The sequence below is a fragment of the Teleopsis dalmanni genome, chromosome 2, assembly GCF_002237135.1.
Source record: "Teleopsis dalmanni isolate 2A chromosome 2, ASM223713v2, whole genome shotgun sequence".
Taxonomy (NCBI): Eukaryota; Metazoa; Arthropoda; class Insecta; order Diptera; family Diopsidae; genus Teleopsis; species Teleopsis dalmanni.
Window position 1 is genome coordinate 168755721 of NC_051847.1, and position 20807 is coordinate 168776527.

At 28.6% G+C, this 20807-nt stretch overlaps 1 protein-coding gene across 3 annotated transcripts; it reads right to left on the minus strand.

Moving 5' to 3' along the window:
• Positions 1-401: 401 nt before the first annotated feature.
• LOC119683000 (adenosylhomocysteinase-like 1) lies at positions 402-19670 on the minus strand. Of its 3 annotated transcripts, XM_038096591.1 has the most exons (10): positions 19593-19670; positions 18727-18792; positions 6171-6258; positions 3203-3522; positions 2787-3136; positions 2560-2712; positions 2216-2381; positions 1908-2154; positions 555-675; positions 402-487 (listed from the first exon to the last, which is right to left on the minus strand). In XM_038096591.1, exons 2-10 carry the CDS (start codon positions 18790-18792, stop codon positions 481-483), a joined length of 1518 nt encoding a protein of 505 aa, XP_037952519.1. In that variant the 5' UTR covers positions 19593-19670; the 3' UTR covers positions 402-480. The 3 variants fall into 3 exon arrangements, with proteins under 3 accessions (XP_037952519.1, XP_037952521.1, XP_037952520.1); XM_038096592.1 differs by lacking the exon at positions 402-487 and having other exon boundaries at positions 551-675; XM_038096593.1 differs by lacking the exons at positions 6171-6258; positions 18727-18792; positions 19593-19670 and adding an exon at positions 5148-5230.
• Positions 19671-20807: the final 1137 nt, after the last annotated feature.

Here is a 20807-nt window from a genome sequence, read left to right on the forward strand (position 1 = left end):
ACTTAACCTATATTTTTAGTAGAAATTAGAAATAATTATATATATACTCTGTACCAACAAAAGAACAATAAATAAAAAAACGACATAATGGATGAGTATTTGTAGTTGAATCATTTCGAACATAAGAAAGACTCATCCATATAAAAACTTTTGCACATCTTGCTGTTTAATTTCATGATTATAGAAACTCTACAATAATTATTTGAATATTTTCAGTTCGCACAAAAGTATGCAATATTTTGTACCAAACTAAGTATGATGTGTAGCCCATACAATAATGCATTGTGATTTCATTTATTAAAACTTTATGTAAAATGTTTATATAAATAAGTTTTATTTATGAATTTAGAATAATAAAATATACAAATAAACATAGTTAAACAATTTTTAACAAATCAATTTACAATTCTAGTTTAAATTATTATAGCAGTTTTAGAGAATTAAGAGTAAGAATACTGGAGTAGCAGAAACGTACATAGCTTAGTACCTGTTGAAGAAACAATATTATTATAAATATTTAAATAAAAAATTTACATTTTATATAAGAGTTTTACCTATAATAATTGGGTTTAAATGGTCCAGACTTATTTAACCCAAGATATTTTGCCTGTTCATCCGTAAGTTCGGTAAGATGTGCATCAAATGTGGGTAAATGCAAGATGGCAACATATTCATCTATTAAAAAATAAATAGTAAAATATTATTTAAATATAATAATATATATAAATGTACATAAAAATAATTGAAAAGAATTTTTTATTCAAATGGAAAATAATATATAAAATAACAAAATATATAAACACATTTAAATAAATATGTTAAATGCCTTTATATACTTTAATTGTACATAAATACATTTTTTTTCTAATAAAAAAAAAAAATAAAATATTTAAATATAATAATATTTTTAAAATAATAAATATCTTAACACAAATGTACGTTAATATATTCTTTAGATTAAGTGTAAGTAATAATCAATAAAATATTATTAAAATATAATAATATATTAATATATACGAATATGAATAAGAGTCTATATACGAAAATCCCTAAAAACATTTTTTTTTCTGATACTATAATTTATATCTAGTACTTTAATAGAAAACAAAAATATAAGGAAAAATTTTTGAATAAAACTTGATTTTAAGGCATGCCGGGATTTTCCAAAGGAAATTTTGATGTATATAAACTATAGAATCATGGAGACAATGATGATTCTTAAGGGACACCCCCTTTAATATCCTTTAGAGAAACTTCTCTTGATGAAAAGCGGTTTCTGACTTTTACCAAGAACTTTCTATTTGATAAAAGGCTAGCTAAAAGTATTATAATCCGATACAACAAACTTTATCAAACGCTTTACGGATACCAAACAAGACTATTCCAGAAGAGTTCACTTCACTGAGAGGAAAGATTTTCTTGAACTATTTCTTCCCAACTATTCTTTGGAAATAATATTATTACCCATTACTATATATTTGAATAGTGCCAATATTATTTTTTCTTTTTTTTATACATATCAGGCAGCAAACTTATAGATCTCCAATTTTTAGGCAAAAAGTAGTCTTTTCCCCGTTTTGGAATTATTACCCAAACTGCAGGTTTCCAGATTTGCGAAAAATTACTTTAAAAAAAATGACTGCATTAATGTTATCTTCGATTATTATTTTTATTGTCAATAGTTTTTGCTCTTTTCAGGTGAAAACTGTACCTAAGTTTCCTACTTTTAAAAACGTTGCAGCATGTCTTAAAAAAAAATTGATTTAAAAATTGAGATTGTTTCAACATTTTTTGCCTTTCCACTTTGGTACTAGAAATCTATAATATGTAACCAATGCGATTTAAAAAAAATTTTAGCTAAAAACTGAGAGCCACCCCAATACATATAAATAATTTCAGCTTCTTACCCATTTTCTTTGGTAGTAGATAGACATCATATTTATAGCGTCCCTGGGGTGCATTGTAGAGTTCAATGAGAGCTAGAGCTTGTGTAGCAGCAGCCACCGACACTACAAATGATGGTATCACTGAGCAAGATAAGTTTGCCAAACGACCTTCTGCTAATAAAATAATCATTTTTCCATCGGGCCAGATAACATGATCAACTTGGGAGCGTACATGTTCCCAAGTCAATTCTGGTGTATGTATGCTATTCTATGAGTATAAAAAATATTACTTCCAATTATATGATTTATAGAAACAGTAAAAGACTTACAATATCAATTTCCATATTGGAATGACCCATATTACAAACGATGCAACCATTTTTCATGCGATCCATATGCTCTCGTACCACTACATTCTTGTTACCAGTTGCCGTAACAACAATATCAACCGTGCGTATTACCTCATTCAGTTTAACTACTCTAAAACCATCCATACTGCAATATTCAATAAAAATACATATTAATATCTCTCTTATAAAAATTTTCTCTAAGAACCTTAGCAAACTAAGGTCTTATCAGAATATTTTTAATGCTACTTAAATACTCTTAACTCAATTATGGTAATTATAATTAAATATGACTAAAGTAATAATTAATAAATAATCAAACTTACCAAGCTTGCAATGCACATATAGGATCGATTTCTGCCACATAAACAACGCATCCCTGACCCTTGAAGGCATTTGCACATCCCTTACCTACTTCACCGTAGCCGCAAATCAATACTTGCTTACCACCAAACATGATATCAGTCGATCGTTTGATACTAAGAAATAAAATTGCATTGATAATACATAATATAATATAGAACCACAAATCATATTCAATAATATCGCATACCTATCTAAAATTGATTCCTTGCAACTGTAGAAATTATCGAATTTCGTTCTGGTCACAGAATCATTGACATTAATCGCAGGCACTGTGAGTTTCCCAGTTTTTGAAAGTTGGTACAAGCGATGTACTCCAGTGACACTCTCCTCAACAATTCCTTTTATTCCTCTAAATGCATCCGTATACTTTTTCCACATTAAATGCGTTGCATCACCTCCGTTGTCTAGTATCAAATTTGGTTGCCAACCATCAATATTAACACATTTATCAAGGCACCACCAGAACTCCTCTTCAGTTTCTCCACGCCAAGCAAATATTGGTACATTAGATTCAGCTAAAGCAGCAGCCACTGCATTCTAAAAATGTTTTAAATTAATTCACTAATTAGTCCGTTATGATTTAAATTAATTTATTTTATTTACTTGAGTGGAATAAATATTACAGGCCGCCCACCGAACTTCAGCGCCCAACTCAATCAAGGTTTCAATTAAGACCGCGGTTTGTGCGTTAATGTGAGTACATCCGACTATTTTCGCTTGTCTCAATGGCTTATCTTCAGATGCGCGTTTTCGCAAAGCCATTATGCCAGGCATTTCCTGCTCAGCTATATCGATTTCACGTCTTCCAAAAGTGTGCTGGCTCTCCACATTCTTAACACAAAAGTCAGAATTTCCGCTGCTATTCCGTTGCTTCTTCTCACGAGGCGAGACATCCTCATCATCTGAGGTTGCCGTAAAGCATGCTTAAAATAATGAAGATAAAATTAAATGAATTTTTTAATATTATTTATATATAAATTTTTTTTAAATTCTTATGTAAAACAGTTCATATATATATATATTATATCCAAAGTTTCCTAGATATAACCAGAACATATGGAACATTTAATTATAAACCTCTAACAATAATATTCAAAAATTAAGATGGCGCGATTCTGATGTCTCGGGAGATATCTTGGTCGGAGACTGTAAGACTTTTTTATTAATTGCAATAACAAAACAACAAATATATATTCTATGGGGTTTCATGTTAAACCTTCCTACTTTAAAGCCCTGTACTCCATAATAAAAGTTATAAATAGTTCAAAATCCACACAAATCACAATTTGAGAATATTATGGAACGTGACCAAATTACATATAGATGCCATCATATCATCGAGTCTTCCCATCTTTTATTAAAAAGTTCTGCCCAAAAAGAACTCAGTGACATTTTGCATGATGTCAGCAATATGTCCAGATTGTTTGTTTTGGGTGTTCTAAGTGGTGTTCTAAGTGATTTCCTGGCGGACTCATTACTTAAATTGTACTTTTTATACTGTTTTCGTAGACTATAGATTATATTCATTCTATGTTGATATCATCGGTGATAAACTTTGGTTTCTTTTGGCTTTGACGATTGTATACAAGCTAGCGGTCTTGGTATATTTGCTTAAAGCTTCTAATTTTAGGAAACTATTTTCTGCAAAGCAATCTAATAGGAGCTTAGCGCACATTGCTTTTATGATATTAAGATCTCTCTCTCGTCTTCAAATTCTCATTTCAATTCCTAAAAATACCTTCAATCGTGAAAAATAGATAGAAAATCAATGAAAAGTAAATGGACGGATGTTCTGTATTTATAACGTTGCTCAATTATGAACTGTACCATGTTGAGTCCTATCACGTTAGATTGTCTACCGCCAATTGGGATCTTCATGCTGAATTTACTCCATAACCACCAAGATTCTAGATAACACAATTCCCAACCCGACCAATTTTGTTGGAATAGGTGTTTCGTAAATCTTATAGTTTGATACGTTCCATTTTAAAAAATCTTTACGAAAATGCCTAAACTCTACTGTTCAGGGTAAAGTCATTCCTTTCACAACTCACGAAAAATCAGAAGTCGGATATCTTCAACAACTTCTGGATCTGCATTGTGATATCTATTATGTATTGTTGTTGTTGTGGTTTGAGTTAATGCTATTACACACTTTTACTATTTTGTGACATCTATTATATAGATATTTTATCAATTCTAAGTGATTGATTGCTAAGACTATTTCACCTACTGATTGAAAGCAAAACGTTGATATCCAAAAAGTGGGACTTATTACTGTCATTTAGATTGACGATTTCAACGTCGGTATTGCAACTATCCAGAGGATAGTTCAGGAAATGTCTAAAATGAACCACCCGTATCTTCAATCGCAGCTGGAAGTTTTTTGATCCAAACTCTAGGAAGAATGTTCTTCATCAGTCAGAATTCAATACAACACTGAGTGACCAATCATAAAGAGTTAAACAGAAGTAACTCATATTTTAAAACAATATTAATATAAATAGTAAATAAGAGTTACGATTGATATTAAGGAATTATTCCTTACCATTTTTAACAACCGAAGAGGAATTGTTCATTATTATTAATTTGTATTCGCTACTTTGTAAAACCTTGTTAAAAAAAATCGTAGCTATTAATTGTATATAAAAAATAATTTATATAAAAAAATCAATATTTTTTAAGAACCTTTCTTTTAAAAAAATTAAATGACTTACTTCGCTCAAAAATTATAAATACAATTGAATAAATGTCCTGCAGAAATATAATCAAACTTGTTAATTAAAATATAAAACTTTTATTAGTTCATCAATATTTTCTTTTCACCTTCCTTTTTGGTAGAACTCCAAAAACTACCAAAAATTTTTGCAATTAAGGAAACATTAGACGCATTCTCAATATGCCCTTCAGCGTCTTCTATAATTTTAGTTTCATGTCTATAATAGTTGTAAACCATATCTCCAGGAGTGCAATTTTAAGTGTTGGAAGAAAAAGATTCGCAAAATCCCCCATCTGATGATTCATCTTCTTCTTCTTATTTGGCACTACAGTCCAGTATGAACCTTGGCCTCCATCAGATGATTCATCATCTGATGTAAAATGATTCATCAATGATATTCATCGGGTGAGAGCTTGTTACGATGTTGATTTACTTAAGTATAAACCACAATACCCATATCTCATTACCAGATATAATATGTATCAAAAATATGGTATCACAATAGATTTACTTATAGAACTATTTTGGCAACAAGTTTTGCTCTTTTATAGAACATTATCCGACAATGTACTTTAAGTCAAGAATGTTTTCAGTTATATCTGTCTAATTGAAACATTAATTATTGTGTAGAAACATCAAGTTGTTAGATTTTTGATATAGCCCAATACTTATTAAATCCTCAGTGAGCCAGTTTTATATAAAACAATCTGCCACTGATATTAACTTGTGATATAATTTAAAATGCATGTTTTTTATTAATTTTAAACTAATACATATTTACTTTAGCTTTATTTTAATGTAAATAAGTTTAATCTAACATAAGTTATATTATATATTATACTTTTCAATTACCTGAGCTAAAGGAGCAAGTTGATGCAGCGGAAGATCTCCGTCTAAAGGTGATCGCTTTTTTTAAGGCACTCGGTTGGATGGCTTCTTGCTACAAATAAAATAAATGATATATAATTTAATAAAAGTGGATTCAGGAAATTATTTATTTTTATATAGGTATATGTATTAAAATAATATATTCCAATGGTATATTCAAAATTTATATGTCTATATTTAAATAAAATTTGTTTTAGACACTATCTAACGAATTGTCGAAGTTTATAAGAATTTTTTAGTTCTTTAGTACTTTGTATTAGTATTAATATTCCATAGTTAATATTTGAATAATAGAATATTTCAAGTCCAGATATGATGATATTTTCAGCACTGAAATTGGCAAAGATTCTCACATTTATCAATGCTTCCGGTTACTTCTGGCATGATCATTCTCCTACCCACCGTTCGAGATTAAAACTGCTTTTTAGCTAATTAAGCAAGATTCGCTCCTCCCTGCATTTCACATAACCAAATCTATGCCTTTATGACCAGAAATCCGCAGTACTTTTAAATTCTGGGATTGAATTGATAGCAAAGCATTTCACCTGAGGATGACCGTACTAATAAGAAAGGGTAAATATTGCTTGCAAGACAAACAGGTTGCCGAAGCATAGTACGAATTTTTTTTAGTGATGATTGCTTACCCAAGGGTTAATAGCGTTAGCTCTTGTCAACCTACGTTGGCTATTAAAAGAAGATAACCAACATGCAGAGATTAGAGAGTCAACATGAAAGCATATAGTGATAGTATCCCGTTTAGAACTAAGACAATTCCAAATACCCCTACATATGTATATACATTGTGACCGAAAAGTTTCCGGTCATAAATAAATAAAACGCAAAATTCTTAATCTTCATCAATATTTATTTTATCTCCTTCAAAATATGCTCCATTAAGAAGCGATACACAAATGCCAACGTTTCCTCCAATCATCAAAACATTTTTTATAGGCGCTTTCCGGTATGGCTTTGAGTTCCCTCTGCGAATTCTGTTTTACGTCTTCTATGGATTCAAAACGCGTTCCTCTGAGTGGTAATTTGAGGTTGGGAAACAGGAAAAAGTCACACGGTGCAAGATCAGGTGAATACGGTGGCTGTTCGATGGTATTTATTGAATGTTTGGCCTTAAAATCGTTGATAATGTTGAACAAATTGAGGTGAATCGGAACAAGCCGGGCGTTGACACGTCGCATACACAAATTGTCCACCAAAATCAAACGAGCCATCTCACGACCGATGCCTAGCTCTCGTGCTATCTCTCTAACACTCACATGAGGATTTTTGAACACGATTTCCTTTGCCTTTTCAATGTTTTCGTCGGTGGTAGAGGTCGAAGGTCGTCCAGAACGCGGCATGTCTTCGACGGTCGTACGACAGTCCTGAAAGGCTTTGTACCACTCATAAACTTGAGTTTTCGATAAAACTGATTCCCCATAAGCCTTTTGTAGCATTCGCAACGATTCTGCACACGAAATTTCGTTCGAAAAACAAAATTTGATGCAAACTCTTTGTTCAATATTTTTTTCCATTGTTTTTTTCGCAACGCACTACTGAGGTGAACTGGTTTCAACAGCTGCCGTAAACGAACTGTCCGACAGATCGCGCTCATTTTGGCTAGTAATTAAGACAGTGCCCAAAACTACATAAACTTAAAATATCGAAAAATATACAGCGCGCGAATTTTAAATGAGAACCTCCGAAAACCTTTCGGTCACAATGTATATATATATATATATTTAATCCTTAAACTCCTAGGAGGAGCATACAAATAACTTCCACTCGGTACGATTGGTGGCCAATAGCTTCAACTCTCCCCAGCCTTTCCGCATGTATGACATTTCCATGTCGGTTTGTCTTCTCCAGGTGTGAGCAGGTCTGCCCCTTCTTCTGCTACCCCAACATATAATCAATTGTAATTTAAAATGGTTAATATTTATTGTCAATACAATTTTTCTATTTTGAAAATAGCCTTAGGATTTTATATAAAACAGTTAAGACAAAAGATAAAAGATATTAGACAATTATTATATGAATAAGATTTTAATCCCTTCATTTTGTTTCTCAGTTGTCAAAACACTTGTGATGAATTAATTTTCTCCCAAATCATGTATTAGTAATCTCAGATATCGTCGCAAGCAAACTTTTCACTCATTTAAAGTCCATTGTAGATAAGAAAAAATTAAATTTAAATAAAAAAAATTTGTAACATAAAACTTTTAATCTTGGATTCAAACAAATTGATTCCTAACAAGTGTTTAAATACCTAAAGACTACGTAAATCAGATATTGATACTTTATTGTCCAAGAAGATTAACGAGCTACGTAATTTCAACTCGTATCTTATCAGTACTCGAGCTCATAATATGAAGTATTTATCTACAAATAAAGTTGTTTTTAAAATACAACAACAGTGAAAAAAAGTAAATAAATAACTTTAATTAAATTATAAACTCATATTAGAATGAAATAAATCGTGAAATTGACTTAAATGACTAAGATTTTGTTTGAGATTATTTCTAAGAGATTTACAACAATATGCACAGTTGGTGATATAATATTGAAAACAACAAAAAAAAAACTTATATCTAAACCAAAACAATAATATGTCAGCTATATTCTACATTCTATATGTATAATATATATCCCACATAAAACTGAGTTTTTCAACGACCTCTGCGGTACTGTTCCGTGCCATTACCACAACCGATCCGTAAAATAATTTTTTTCGTATTGATTCATATTATTATTTTTTGGAAAGATATTGGCACCGATATACATTGAATATTATTTTTCGGTCCGCAGTACATATTGGAATGATATATACCCATATTGGGGGTATGGATATAATGTATATAGAATTTATATATCGTATATGTACATGCTGATCGCTTTTATATTAGTGATGATGAATACTTCTCGTTTAGTACTATTATTTAAATATATAATTTTAGGATTATATGTAAATTATTACAATTCACTTGTATTCACTCAAATTTGACATCTATAATATCAATTCATATATGGCATTTTTACCCATATTTAAATATTTTTCGTAACTTTTCTGGAGAGATATGATTTCACAAATAATTAAGTTTCCTTTATGAAATTTTATTTAGTTGATAGAAATTTAAAATTTATTTATTTGTTTATAAGGATATTCAATACTATTTTATTGATATTCATATCTGTAGTCTTTGGGTTTCCTCATAGAGTTTCCAGATATTTCTATTACTTGCCATTAATAAGTAGTAAGTTATTTTTAGAAAATATACCCAGTTTTTTTCCCAGTTGTTAGAAATACTTCTGAAGTTAGAGGTGTTACAGAACAGCAGGATTATATGTAATGTTGGTGACATGTCGTTTTCAAACTTCACCCTGCTTTTACCCAACAGAAAATATTTCAGTGATATGTTTACCCAGCAATTTCGACATAAACTAAGTCAGAGTCTATGTTAATAAAAGGCACAGAGTAGAGTAGATATCTAGATATTTATCCATTAAAAGGTTAACCGGTTCATCTAAATGGACTGCAAAATAGAATGGAATCAAATTTATAGCAATTACGAATTTATAAATTTATTTAAATATGCTCAACTTATCAAAACTAATAGCATTTCCTACATTTGGATTTAGTGTTCTATCCCATTGAATCAAAACTTTACTAAGCACAATAAGTCTTTCATTGCTGATTATATTTACTGGAAAAGCTTATACACTTAGAAAAATAATTGAATTAATTTAACCAGATTTTAACTAAATTTCAGTTCAAAATATTTTCGATTGGTGAATCTGAAGTCAATCTAGATTTACTCTTAATCTGTCAAATATTGTTGCCCAATCAAATGTTTTTAGAGTAATCTGCCATTTTTTTTGGTTGTGTTAATCGATAATTATATTTTTCATGAATACATTTATTAATCGAATCACATTTTTTTAGTCAAGTCATACAAAATAACTGTTAATTTCAGGATAAACTTGTTACTCTATCAAAATATCTTGAGTTTTATAAATGTTAAATGTTATACATCTCGCACGAGATTTACGAATCAAAAATGAAAACTGCACTAAATGTATATCTAGATAAAAAAGTTACCCCAGATTTACTAATTACAAAAGAATTCGAAGAACTTATGCTGACCTATAAATCAGCATAAATCAGCTCGGTCTACCCAAGCTCCTGCAATGCGTGTCTACCAGCTCTCGAAGAAAGAACACCAGTTGTGTCTATGTCCAGGCTTAACCACAACTGGACTTAAGTTTTTGGGAGCCTCTTTGTTTATATACTCAGTCATATCTCCAGCATTCCACACTCTCGCTTTTATAATTGCTTTTGGTTGGTTTTAGCTTGATCTTCATCTACCTATTATGACGAAGGCCCCTTTCTTTTACACACTCAGCGATATTTCCGGCATAAGCATTGGCCAGACTCTCACCTTTATAAATGCTTCTGGCTAGTTCTAGCTTAATCTTCATATACACATTATAACGAGGATTTATGCATTTAAAATGGCTTTCTTAGAGCTAAATGAGAAGAATTCGTTCCTAACTAAGCTCATCCACTTTATTTCTTTGACATATTTATATTATACACTGATTGAATTAAGTTTCTTGACATTTAAAAAATGTTAATGTATTAATTAATTATTGAATTAATTTTTATTGGAATAAAAATCTCGTGAAAGTGATTTAATAATAATATTAACAATTTAATTATTCAATTTATGAAAGTAAAATGGTTTTAATTTTTTATCATTTAATAAATTTTACTTTAAAAAAAATTTATTGGAAATTTATTTACAATTATTAACAGAAAAAAATGTTGGCATTATATGAGCCCCTCCTCACGGCACGGTATTATCATGTTGTTCGCCATATATCATAAATCATCAAAAAAAAAATAATAAAAAGTAAATAATTAGCTAATATCAATAATAATTATGATAATTTGTTCAAAATTAGTTACAGTCAAGATAAGATTTTTTTTCGAAGTTCTCACAATCAATAAAAAATATTTGTGTATTTAATTTACATTTTCCGGCGATCACACGGGGTAGTGAAAAAATTTCATTAAACTTTTTAACAACTTTTTAATATATAAAATCAATCAAATTTGACTTCATTATAGTTATGAGTTGAATTATCTGAATATCTGGAATTTTTAACCAAAATTAGCTGATTCACTAAGTCTGTCAGATACCTTACCTTACCTTAGCTATACGAGTATTCCATTGCGTAGAAGGTGTGAAGTTAGGTTGTGGTCGCGTTATCATGTGACATTAACTTGTTTATATTTTCTAAACAAAATGACAAAATATGACACTCTGCCATATGTCACTCTATAGATACAAAAAAGACAAGTCTATGGACTACTGATATACTTAATAAATATAATTAATTATAAACAATTCATACATAAATTAATTAACAAAATGCCAAACTTTCAAGTTTCACGTCGATTCTGGCTTTGTGAAGTTCATAAATTAATTTTTTTTTTATGTTATTAATTAAATAAATTCACATTAAGATCAGAATTATTAATTTAAAAAAAAAAAAAACAACTATACTGGAAATATATTTATATTTATTTTTTTTTTTTTGTTTTGAATAATAATGTTTTTGAGTGGTTAACCTGAATCACGTGAAATGTACGTCGAAATGACAAATCAAACAAAAACACCTTTTATTCGTATATATATATATATGTATATATATGTAGGTTTGTATAAGAAAAATAAATATACACAATTGTGTTTATATATATAAATGTATAATGTTTTATATAAACTCACAACAGTTTGCAATACAATTTTATAAATATCTCAATTTTTTTTTTATTTACATTTGATCAATAACAAGTTTCGCTCTGAGAATTTATCTATATAAACTCACTGGCTGTGCTTCAACGAAAAGATTAGGCACTTGCCCGAAATGTTGGGGTTTTCAAACAAACTTCAACACAATACGGAATAAACATATTAAGCAAATTTATATCTATTAAACAACAAAATGAACGCAATATTGCAACAATTATCTTTATCAGTTCGTACTTTTTTTCCTCAAATAAATCAATTTGAATTTATAATAGACAATTTGAAATTTTCCTTCATCACGATAACAAATCTATCGTCAAAGTAATTAATTATTTTTGTCAAGAAATTTAACTATATATTTGTTTAATGGTTAATACAAAAATATTTACAAAAATTAAATTAATATTTACTAATTGTCAAAAAGTAAATAAACAACACAAAAATCCAAAAGTTAATAAATTTACGTCAAAGTTGATTGCTTATAAGCTTAATATATTGGTTATATACATAAGTAATCAAATAGTACGAAATTCCCAAATAATAAATCAATTTATGTCATATGCTTAAATCCGAAATATTTAAAAAATAAGATTAGCAAATATTATACTCACTTCATAATCAAAATTTAGAATAAGTAGATAGGTACGTAGAGTCATCGACTATGTAAAATCGAAACATTTTCGCCAAATAGATCAATTATGATACCTAATATGCTTAGTAATCTCTTAATTAAATCAGTACTCGACCTATTATGATGCCTAATATTCTTAGTAATCTCTGAATTAATAATTTGTATTATCTTTCACGGGACCTTATTAGCTTTAGGGATCCTTATTATTACAAAAAATGTTAATAATGCAATTTAACCTATGTGATCTATTGAGCTAACCTTGTACTAATTCTCTATTAATAAAATCAACAACATGTTTTCGTTCGAGATCATAGATCTTATTCGAGTTAGTGACGGCTATTTCAAAGTACTGGAATTATTTTCTAGTAGACAGAAATAATACCTAATTCACATAGTATAAGTAATCACAACTTTTATTAATGCCTAGATCACATATCCTTTCAACTGTTAAGGTTCTTATTACAATGCAAGAAGAATCAACAATGTTAGTCAAAAATTTACAACTTTCCGTATATATAAAGACTAACTTATATTTTGTATGTCTTTAAAACGATAAATATTTCAATATTTTTCAAATTATATTTCTATACACAAATTGACAAATAACGAAGGAAGAACAATGTTACACTTCAACTTATGAAAAGTACTGTGCTAACTCTATACAGAATCTTTATTAAAAAACCTTGAATCATTTGATTCAAGATCTCAGATATTACTCGGTTCAGTAAAAGCCGTATGGCAGTACCGGAGTTGATTCCTAACGCGTACAGTTAAAATTAACTTAGATAAAGTTAAGTTGGAATGGTGGCATTGAAAGGCAAAACCTACTTAAACATAAATAATTACCCGGTCTGTTACTCGTAATAGAAACACCAGTTATACGCCAAACTAAGAAGCCCTTCGAAATACATATAAAGAAAAAAGAAATTGGCGCATACGCTTCATCGAAGAGAACAGTCACGTTCTTTCTCCATTTAAGTACTTATGTGAACTTAAAAAGTATATAAATTTGACTAACTAAAACAGTCAGAGCTTGAATTATTAAATTGAGATATGTGTAAACTGAGAAACCTCGAAATTTCTTTTTACTCAAATCAGCTATTATATTGCCTTATGGGTTTGAAATGCTTTAATATAAACGATCCGAAACAGCACATCACTCACAGATTATAATACCAGCTTTAGACATATGTCGATCTTTACGAAAGCATCCCAAATAGAATGAAATAATTATAGTCAATGAAGTTCTGTAAAATATTTTTAATAAAACACCTGTCAATCGCTGTCAATCTTTTGACCTTATGAACAAACGTTTGCCATATAATAGGTATATCATATAATATATAAAGAAGTAGTACCACATGAGCTTTCTTGCCGTTGTGAAATAATACTTTTGATAATTTTTTTGGGAGCAACAGCTCCATATTATACTCCTCGATTATGCTAATAGTTTCTAATTAACTAAGCAAAATTAGCCTCGTATGTAAACATATGGCTGTTTTATTTCATTGCTTGTATATTTCCTTTAGATAAGATTCCTTTAGATAAAGTTTCTCTCTAAATCGCTATACCTCGTCTTTGAAATTATATGTACTATATATATATCGATTTGATGAGCCATCTTATTTAGAGATATGCTGTAATGATGGATGATTTCACATCTTCAGAATATTTATATTAAGTTTAAATGAATATTTATTAATATTTATTATAGATAAAATTTAATGTGCTTTAATTACTATACTTAATCTAAAAAAAAAATTAATTTTATTTTGATAAAAACACTACATCAATCAGTATTCATATTTCAACATCCATATTAACGCCATATTCTTAAGAAACACCCTGTATATATCATATCTTTGCTTAAAAAATTGAAAGTTAGTCAGATGTAAAATTATATTATTTTGATATACTAATTATAATTAGTTTATTAATAATTATAAAAAACCAGAAGTGTATCAGTGACTAATGAACTCATAAGTGAATCTCATACTTCAGTTTAAATCCAATTATCATAATTTAAATATATATACTCTGAAGCGTTATATGATATTTCTAAATATATATATACATGCATATATTATTATTATAAAATCATAGGTATTGAAAACACATTTGTAATGAATCAGATTTAGAAGGAATAAAATGTTTTAATTTTAATAAAAAATTAAATGATGTATAAACAAAAGAAATTGCAATAATTAATTTTAGTTGAAAAAAATATATTTTCAATATAATTATTTAATTAAATGTCATTAATTAAGGAGATTTTTAAATGTTTATTTATTAATTATGTTAAATTAAACAAAAATGTAGATTAGATATTTCTTGAATACATTTTTTATACTTAAACATAGATTTGTTTTAAGTAAAGATTATGACAAATAAGATAACTTCAAATACCATTTCAATAACGGTTTTGAGAATAATACCACGTAAAACTGAACTCTATGTATATGAGACACTTGTATTAGAATCTAAAACGAGAGAGATCGATATATATTTTTAGTATTTGATAACATAACAATCCACTTTTGGAATAAAGGAATCTCTCAAGCAAAAACTCTAAATCATAAAATACATAACAGCAATATGTAAGCCATTAGTTTATATTTTTTTTAAAATATATCTGAGCCAATAGTATATAGTGTGCACATATATATCAGTAAACTACATATATATTCAAAAATCAAATTTCAGCAAAATTAATGATATCGTAAATACAGTTTTTGATAAAAACATTTTTATTTAAACGGAAATATACATACATATATTATTTCCAATATCTCATTATTTTCAAAACATCAATAAAACCTATGTCATAACTATTTAAGCACAGGCTAGTATCAGTTAATATTGAGTCCATGGTATGAGTATTTTAATATTCAGTTTACCATTTAAAAAAATATATACAATATACTATAATATAAATAAAATAATATACATATACATACAATATACGTATATAATTATAATCATATAATTATATATCATAATTATATATTATAATTATATTATAATTATATATAATTATTATATATACATATAATATACTATACAGCACACCTTCATTTACTGCAATAGACCAATAAATTCTGAAAATAGAGTGGAAAAGCTGAGAGCGAACCCAGAGCCTTTCGAACAATAGAGTCATATGTGATTCAAGTCTTCCAAACGAAGTATGAGATCTAGAAAGCCGGAGCAGAGACTAGGCTAATAAATAGTGCAGACACCAAGGAAAGGCGGTGAAAAAGTAGAGGTCTTGAAATGCCAACATAAAAGAGACCCTCTTCGAAGTAATGTGAAAGCGGTTCCGAGGAGAAATAAGTCTTTTCGAAAAGGAGGCATTTTAGTCTTTTTTTTACCACAAAACAAAAAAGTACATATGTAATTTTAAATATTAAATTACAATATAAATATGTATTCGTAAATATAAAATTATAATATACATGGATGCTTAAATATTAAATTAATATATGCATCTGTATTCTTGACTATTAAATTTTATATACATATGTAAGCCTATAATTTTATTAATAAAAAAAATCGTCAAATGTTTAAGAAAATTAATTTCAAAAGTGAGCATTTATCTATGACATGAAGTCCATAAAAAGTGGTTCCAGCTAATTAAATAATTTGTAGTCATTTAATAGTAAAAAATCATGAGCAGTCGAGCAGAAAATATTCAAAGTAAAAATAATTATTTACTTAATATCTAAAACAGTTGTATGTGACTTATTTATATGTAGAAAAAGCTCTACTTATTAAACCCAAAGAGAAAAAACTAATCGTACAATTTTACTCGAAATAGTTCCTGGAAATAATTGATATTAATTCCACAGGTTCCAAAGCACCCTTCTTTTTTCAGCAAAACGTAGTTTTGATTTATTTTTAATGATAATAGCTATAGTTTGTAGTGCATATTCTACACATGTTGGAATCTAATTAGATCTCATTATTTTATTAAAGGCTATGAATTAAAAGGTGTAAGCCATCTAACTAAGCTATTCAATATTATCATAACCTTATTTTATTCCCTTTCTCATACATATAGTGTTATGGTGCTACGCAAATAATATCAAGATAAATCTATTTAGCTATAACCATCTATCTTATTGGCTATTTCTCTTTAGGATTACAACTGGATTTTAGTATTTACATTGATAACACAAACAACGAGTAACAAGTCAATATGGGAGATGATGATTTACTTGTAAAAAATTTCTACTTCAAAGCCTAATATCTCAAAGGTAACTCATATCGAAATGTAGTCTTGTGGTAAAATTTCTCAAAATAACTGTCTTTACTAAATTACAGGGTTTATAAATTGGGATGATCGTGTCGTGCCAAAACTAAATCAATTCAGTGATATCGAGGCCAAAAATAAATCAATTTTTGGAAAAGAAACTTCCCGTTGAAGTCTGATATACAATGCTTTCCGACAGGAAGGCTAACATGAAATTAGACTTAGATTTATATATACGACTTAAAAACAACCGTCTAATTGATGGAGTAAGCCAAGGCCTAAAATATCACGACAAATCGTTTAAAACTCAACGTTATGTTAACAGTTTTCTTCGATTATCATGTTGTGATGCATTAGTAATTCCTTTCTTAATTCCAGTACTAAGCTTTTAATAAGAAATATTATTACGATTATGAAATATTTACATGAAGCTATTCACAAATTGAATCGATAATGCACCATCTCTCACTATAGTTCTTCAACACTTTTTGGTTCGTGAATTCCTGGTTTTTATAGAACGATAATGCACCATCTAACACTTCATTGTTCTTCGAGACTATTTCCCAAAATATTTAACTCATATCGTTCCATAACCCGATTTATCACCATATGACTATTTTTTAAGTTCAAATGACCACTGTGGGGACTCCATTTTGATGTTTTTGAGGAAATAAAACTGAACTGATATGCATTTTAAATGCTTTTTTGAGAATCATGGGAACAATGGTTTCTATGATTTAAAAAAGCGTAGGTCTAAGTGTATTGTATTCTTTAGAAGCATTTTTAAGACGATTAAACAGATTTAGAAGAATAAATAAAAATTTTTAAATAAATTTCACTTTACTTTTTGATCAGAGTGTTATCTCTTTCCTTTAATACCAGCTAATTCTTCAGTTCTAGTGCTAATCAAATAAGACTTCGCTTTTCCCGAATCGAGGAAGTATTTGATTGTTTCAAATATTATATTGTACCATTTTGTGTCCAAGAAACCATGCTTTCGCTCATACGTACTCGTATTTATTCCCATATTTATGCTGCTCTTGAAAGCTTCAATAAACGTCGAGTATGATTTCTTATTTTAGTAATAATTTAGTTAATTGTGGACGAAATTGATTGATTTTTACCTTATTTGAAAGCTAATATGTTAAAGAATAATAATAATTTGGTACAAATAGTCAAAGGTGAAAAATACGCGAGATGGGAGCGAAGAAATTTGAAAAAAGTGAAAAAATGACATTTTTCGAAGTTTAAGGTCGATGTGAGCGACCTCTAAACATTATCCGATTAGTCTAAAACTTCACATTTAGTAGTTTTTTGAGTATTCGAATAAATTTGGGGGGTGGCATCTAGAATTTGAACACATTCGTAAATAACGGCCACCCTAGTATATATATATAATAAAATAATATATATAATAATATATATAATGTGATATAATAATATATATATATAATATGATATATGCATAGATATATTCAATTTCAAAGAAAATTCAAGAATGGATTTTTCATTTATGTGACGGGTTCTCAAGATAAAGCAAAGGTGTCAACTTTTTCTCATTTCATTTTAAAAATTCTAAAGATATTGACTTATATAATGTTACATATCATATTTAATAGCTTTTAGGCCATAGGCGTATTTCTTTAGAAATACTAAGTAATAGATAATGTGTATTAGACATAAAATATTCAAGAAAGAAGCAACTAACTTAATCACTAATCATATTTTGTAAAGAAACTATATTTCAATAATATTTGCAATATTAATTGTTAAAAAAATTAAATAAAAATTAATTATTTTAATAACATTGGAGTAGTTGTGAGTACTCACCTTATCATTGAATCCCAAATCACATATTGCTGTCTCCGAACTTTTATTCATATTCATTTTTATCATCTGAAATTTGATGGCAAATGCAAATTACATACTCAAACTGTGTTAATATCGAACAAAAATTATAGCAATAAAACACATTTATATATACTTATAGAGGTGATAAGATAAAATAAACTTTGTATGGACTTTATATCTAAAGCAATTAATATCAATAAATAAGTTTCAGGAATTTCTATGCAAATTTGCAAATATTTCCAATTTGTGCCAATCTGAAGCGCCTGAAGCACACAACCCGGAATATACACAATGCCATTGTAAATAATTTCAATTAAACGGTCACCTAACTCCCCCTCCTCCTCCCACAAATTTACTAACTTAGCCGCTAACACCGACGTTCTTCAATTCTATTTTTATAGTGAATATCGGATCTTGAATCTTCAATCTTAAAACAATTATGCACAATTTTACTTTTCACTGCAAACGATAATTTTCTATAAATTATTATAAATAAACATAAATTCACTTAATTTTATTCTTAATTTTTTTTCAAATTTTTTTCAAATTTTTTTTTATTTTTCCTACTAAACCATAATTATTTATTTTTGTTTTTATTTTCTTTTCTATTGACTTTTTGTTTTTTTTTTTGTCTAAAAAACATATGTAATAATATTTATTCGAATTTTATTTTTATTTGTTTTTTTTTTTTGCATTGTTTTTATTAAGTATTTAAAGAGAGCCAACAGTGATCCTCAACACTTGAGTTACTCAACACAAAAGTGCGTTTCGCTGTTAAACTGGGTCATGCACTTCACTCGTTACAAGCCAAAAACCAACACCAATTTTTTGACCAGCCAACCAACCTAAACGTGTTTTGACTCCACGAACGACGTACGACCGAAGCGAGAACTCGACTGAACTGCTTGGCTGTTGGAGTCGATCATATAAATATTGAAAATGTAAAAACACTGCAAATAAGATTGTTATTATCTTTTGTCGTTATCACATTATAAAATATACAGGGTGCAAATACCTGCGAGTAATTAGTGTTAAGTGAGATATTAAATATTTTATCAGTATTACTCGTTCTCAAGTGCAAGTGAATGCGGTCGAGTTGGCAAGCAGAAGGCTCTCAGTACAATCAGTTGTAAAAAATAAGTGCTCGTAATAAATAAAGGTTTGTTGGAAATAATTAATGAAAAAAATTATAAATATTATTACTAAATATTATTAATAATTCTGCTTATAGATTATAAAACTTTCCCCGAAATATTGAAAGTATATTTTCGTAAATGAAGTTGTTTAATTTATATTGGTTTATAAACCCTGTTGCCAGTAATAGGTAAAAAAATACCTATATATAACACGAGAATATCTAATAAATATTTGTCTATTCTAATAGTCAATATATTTTACTCTTTTTCTACACTATTGCCTAGAATAGATAAAAAATCTATATATGAAACTTGAATATCTAATAGATATTTTACTATTCTAATAGTCAATATGTTTTACTCTTCTTCTTCATTGCTTGATCAAAAGCGAGTTAGTGTCTAAAACACTTTCACTCAATAGTGTCTGTGACTATTTACATGATGCACTGTAGTAAGAACTCCGTTAAATTCGGATAATAAGTTATTCAGATGATTTTATAGAAGTATACTTTGAAACCCAGCATATCTTCCTGATGCGATTTACAATACATACATATATTCCATTTGTTTTGAGAGAGTGCACATCCACAAAATGGAAAAATTTCAGAGCTCTGTCTTTGATATACTTTTCCACAATCTCAGCTCGTAAGTCTTTGTGTCTTCATTTCTTCTGATGTACCATGGAGCTTTTAGTCTCAGTACAATATATATACTAGAGATTTCTTATGTCCTATAGGTGAACTCTCTCCTCAGCCAACCAGTTACTTCCAATAACTAACCAAGACAGACACGATGTTTGTTCGGGTGTTTAATTATTTATTCGATTTTTTGTCAATATAGACATCGCTCGACTCAATTTAGTGGATGGAACTGTTTGAGGCTCATTGGAAATGTGAGGTAATTTAATTGTTTTTATAACTTAAG

Coding starts and splice junctions, on each gene's coding strand:
- LOC119683000 (XM_038096591.1), bottom strand. CDS start 18,792: ATGATAAAAATGAATATGAATAAAAGTTCGGAGACAGCAATATGTGAT. Junction 2,713..2,786: donor AAGGAATCAATTTTAGATAG/GTATGCGATATT, acceptor TTTATTTCTTAG/TATCAAACGATCGACTGATA. Junction 676..1,907: donor TCTACTACCAAAGAAAATGG/GTAAGAAGCTGA, acceptor ATTTTTTAATAG/ATGAATATGTTGCCATCTTG.